General features: G+C 45.7%; 1 protein-coding gene across 1 annotated transcript in view; it reads right to left on the bottom strand.

Annotated features, from left to right (window-relative positions):
* ccbe1 (collagen and calcium binding EGF domains 1) overlaps window positions 1–5,000 on the bottom strand; it is a 29,910-nt gene that overhangs the window by 9,970 nt on the left and 14,940 nt on the right. The window contains exons 3-5 of the mRNA XM_056578056.1: window positions 1,795–1,847; window positions 1,044–1,178; window positions 689–826 (exon numbers count right to left, since the gene is read on the bottom strand). Of these exons, the coding sequence (XP_056434031.1) occupies window positions 689–826; window positions 1,044–1,178; window positions 1,795–1,847 (326 nt within the window). The remainder of the gene's footprint in view (window positions 1–688; window positions 827–1,043; window positions 1,179–1,794; window positions 1,848–5,000) is intronic.

The raw sequence follows: 5,000 nt of genomic DNA, 5'->3' as shown, positions 1-5,000 counted from the left end.
CCCCTTCCACCTCTCACTCAGTAATGGGAGGCGGGCTCTAGGGAGGAAGTAGCACATATCCAGTCTTTTGCCGCTCCATTTGCAGCTGAGTGTGGTTCTAACAGAGTTCTCCTCCTCCTTCTCTTGGTCCATTGGCAATAGTTGCCTCAAATGCATCAAGCAAATCATAGAAGACTGGGAGTCCAGGGGGCATTGGGGTAAGTATTCATAGGTAGGGAGACATTCTGACAAGTACTAGGAGTTAAAGTGTGTAACGACTACCATGTGTCACACACACACACACACACACACACACACACACACACACACACACACACACACACACACACACACACACACACACACACACACACACACACACACACACACACACGCATACACACACAACAGTACACGCATGAGCCCACACACGTGCATGCACACCCGAACAAGCACACACACGCACACGCACACACAAAAAACAAAGATCTGCACAAGCATGCAGTTCCATGTAGACACACACACACACGCACACACACACACACACACACACACACACACACACACATGTACACACACACATACACATACACACACATGTACACACACACAGACACACAGACACCCCCCCCCCCCTCCACTCCTGTTAACCAGGGTCAGATGTGGCCTGTGGAAACATCAAGTGAAGGCGTGCAGCTCGTGCTCTCACCTCTGTCCCCCTTGGTGCAGGACCTCCCGTCCTCCTCCAGAAAGTAGCCCCGCTCACACACACACCTGTAGCTGCCGGCCGAGTTCTCACACCCCTGGGCACATCTGCTCAGGGTCCGGTTGGAGCACTCGTCGATGTCTGCAACGAGACAACATGATTGACACATTGTTAGGATTTGTAATACAATCTTTATCATATATGTATTTTAAATAACTGGAAAAAGGTAATTTTGTCTATATGAGCTATATATATATATATATAGAAACAAAAATGCATCCATAAACCACCCATGCAGTGTTAAACAGGTTTGTCCATCCAGGTTTTCCACACATGTTCTCTCTCTACCGTCTCTCACCTAGGCAGTAGGGCTTCTCGCGGTTCCGGTGTCGCTCGCGGTCGTAGCGGTAACCGCGGTAACAGGTGCACACCACACGGCCAAAGTGGTCGGTGCACTGCTGCTCACAGGGGGCGCTGGCACACACATCGTACTCTGAGGGGGAACACACAGCGATGAGCTCATGATGGGGGGATACGACCACAGACCCCAGGTCAGGAACCCTAGACTTCCTTGGATGTTGATCATCTCGTACCGGTCTTCATTCATGTAACAGCATTCTAAGTAGTAGGAGCGTTTGGAGTCTTAGCATTCATCGTGTGTCTTGCTAAAGGGTCCATGTAAACTATGATTTTAACGGTGCTCTTTAAATAACGTGCATTACGTGCTGTTCTTCGCCTAGTGACCGTGCGAGGCGACAAACAACAACAATGTCCCAATAACAAATGCAATCCGTGTAGCTGTCCCATGAGCCTGTTCAAATACACAATGTGCCACTTCTTTAAAAGCACGTGTATCAGGTCTCAGATCAACATGATGCTTGAATATTGTGTGACGACACGCTGGAGAGGATCTCTGGTGCTGCATTAAGCATGCGCCGGAGGACTCAAACCAAACAACGACGACCAACTATGACAATCCGCTCAGATATTCCAGAGGTCTGAGGCCGAAGGGGAGGGATGTGAGGGAGTGGGGGAGGTAATCAAGAAGAGCACAGTGAACCACACACTTGAGACAGACATCCAAAAAGAGTGTTGGAGGGCTTCCCTACCTTCAGGAATGCACTGGCCCAGCACAAACTTGAACCCCTCACAACATTTCCTCCTGCGGGGGGGGGGGGGGGAAAGAAACAAAGGTTTTGGGGTCCGAAATATCTCGCAAATGAAACACAGGTGTCTTGTGGAATATTTTACACACGTTTTTATACTTTATACTCATTTTATGTGTTCTCCCGGGTTCTGTGCGAGTAATAAAGGCCCGCGTCCGTCTAGTGAATCCGTCTCGCACACGCTCGTCTGTTTTCACCCTCTCTCCCCTCGTCGGCGCGGGAGCAGCGATAACAGACTCAGACCACAGACGGACCCAGACATGAGCGCACATATCAGGGAGATGAGCAGACACACACACATACATACACACACGCATGCATGCAAGCACCCGCACGCACATACACACACATGCACGCACGCACATAGACACATACACACACAAACACACCCGTACAAGCAAACATACACACACGCACATAGACACACACGCACGCACGCACTCACACACACACACACATGCCGAAGAATATGCATACTCATACACACACACACACACACACACACACACACACACACACACACACACACACAAACACATCAAACATGTGTGCATTCATACTTGTGCACAGACACGCTCCAGCTGCGATGTGTTGGTTTATGTCAGAGAACCCCCCTCCCCGACCCCCCACCCCCCATGCACACACTTCATGAACAATGTCTTCTATTTTAAATCTCTCAGTATTGGCTGAACATTGTGAATTTCAACAGAGGCCGCTCGCATATTTGAACATCATCTGCTTTTCTGTCCTTGTTTCAACCTTGCTTATTTATAGCCCTACGTCATCCAAAGTCTAACTCCTACTATGATTTTACTACCAATTTGACCTTTGGCTCGCTGTTGCCAAGGGGAACAACACAGAAAGTTATGTCCGATGAGTTAACCTGGTGATTGCGCAAGGGGTTTCTTGTTTTCCTGCACCCATTCTTTCTGCCAGTTGTGAGGCGTGCCAGTGTGCAGAAGATGGACAGCACAAGAAGGAACCAGCGGGAGAATGAGTGAGAGGGTGAGGGAAGAATGTGGTACTTCTCTGGAATCCTGACACCTTGCTTGGATCTATTGATCCGCCACTCCTGAATCTGTGCAAGTCTTTTCACGCAAGCCAGAAGGTATGAAAGCCCTGATGTAACCTTCTTATTTTTTTCCTACAGTACAGGATGAATACAAAAGGAAAAAATACAGCTGTTATATTTAGTTATTTCGACTTGTGAGCGTTGGATGAGATTCATGCTGATCGGTTTGGCATCACAGAGTACATTTAAGGGATGCAGTATGCATGCATAATGTTTTTAATTTTTATACTTCTTTACAACGCCGTCAAATGGGTTTTATAAAATACTCGTGGTAACGAGCTGATGTCTGATTAGATATATACATATTTTTGTGGCTGTCCTATGTTACAAATTAGCAGTTAGCGTCTAGCATAGCAGCGACAGCTTGTCAACAAACAGTCAGACACTGAGATCAGTGAATGACAGCGATTTAGACCCATAAAACACAGAGCTGCAATGACAACATGATGGCTTCAACAGTCTCTCCTTGGCGATGTATCAGCCATTGTCATGACAGCAGACATCGTAAAAAATATAAATAGATAAAAATAACAAAACACCTGTGGATGGGGGTTTCATTCCTTCAGCAGGTGAGTCGTATTCTAAATGCAGGGCGCTCTATGAGGTAATAAGAGGTCATGAATAACGATTGTGTGAGTGTGTGTGGGCCTGCATGTGGCCTACGTATGGGCCATGTGCGTGAATGAATAATTCTGTTCAGCATGTGTGTTTGTGTGAGTGTGTATGTGTGTGTGTGTGTGTGTGTGTGCGGGACCTCCATATGGCACATATCTGTGCCGTGTGTGAATACATTATTCGGTTTAGCATGTTAAACATATGTAAGAGTGTGTGTGTGTGTGTGTGCGTGTGTGTTGGTGTGTCTGTGTGGATGTGTGGGTGTGTGTGCTTCATAGAAAGCAATGTGTCACGATGTCAACAAAGTGAAAACTTTCTATCTAGAACAACAGATATTTTCCAGACAAACATTAACAATGTGTTCTTTATATTCCGTAAAGAATATACTAGTTTCCAAAACACATTTTTTTTCAAAAATATTTATCGGAGGGAACGTTTTCCCTGAGAAAGTTGTCCTGATAGTATCCGGTCATATCCCCAAAAAGGGCATTCATAGCCTTACAAGAGCAGGATAACAAACAACCATGGTCAGTCATACTACCCAGAAAACAAACAGCAATCGCTCTTCCCTGAGTTCTGGAGAATCTCATGGACACAGGATATCTTTCCAGAAAGAAAACACGACGCACACACACACACAAACACAATTTCTCATTTTTCTAAAGAATTGCACAACAGCCCAGCTCCTGATGGCAGTATCACTGCATTCTTCTGCAAACACATTTCCCGTTCCCTGCTCACATTTATAGAGACGTAAATGAGTCTTCCTTCAGATCCGAATGTGATCTAAATTGCTCGGTAATTGAGTGTGACATGTGTTCTGTGGAACAACAACGTTGCTACGACAACGGGTGAAGGTGAAGTTAATGAGTGTTTGGGGTCTGAACGTGACCTTTCCCAAGGGGGTAAGTGGCGAAGGGATGAAGGGGTTAAGGCCTTGCTGTGGTCTGAGCCGTAGATGGGCACTAAACGCCAATTAAACACGTTTTAAGTCCAGGCTCAGAGTGACCTCCAGTCCTCGTTGGAGTGCACTTAAAATCAAGAATAACAACAAGGGTTATTTCTCAAAATCTTCAAGCAGCATCTCAAAAAAGTTTCATCCAGAAAAACCCTCTCTGCCCCGTCGTACTCTAACCAGTTTGAATCACAGTAGAAAAAATGTGAAGGCAATTTTCTTATAGGTTCATTTAATCCATTCACATTTTAAATACCTGTTAATGCCCCGATTACGCATGTTTTAAGAAACCACTAAAACAACGTTTTTGAACACAGAGGACCACATACTGGTATTATTCAAATTTAAAACACATGTAAATGTCCTTCACATTTCTCAAATCTCTGCGGTAACTCTATCTGACTCTGTTGTTTCCCGTAACGCGATCCACAGGGAACAGGGTGCCCTAGAAGAATATTACATGAATTATAGTTTCCAATGTCCCACACGCATACACACACACACACA

This window comes from Gadus chalcogrammus, chromosome 19, assembly GCF_026213295.1.
Source record: "Gadus chalcogrammus isolate NIFS_2021 chromosome 19, NIFS_Gcha_1.0, whole genome shotgun sequence".
In the NCBI taxonomy this organism is placed as follows: domain Eukaryota; kingdom Metazoa; phylum Chordata; class Actinopteri; order Gadiformes; family Gadidae; genus Gadus; species Gadus chalcogrammus.
Note: the sequence above shows the minus strand (reverse complement) of the source record. Positions and strands in the feature narration are given on the sequence as shown.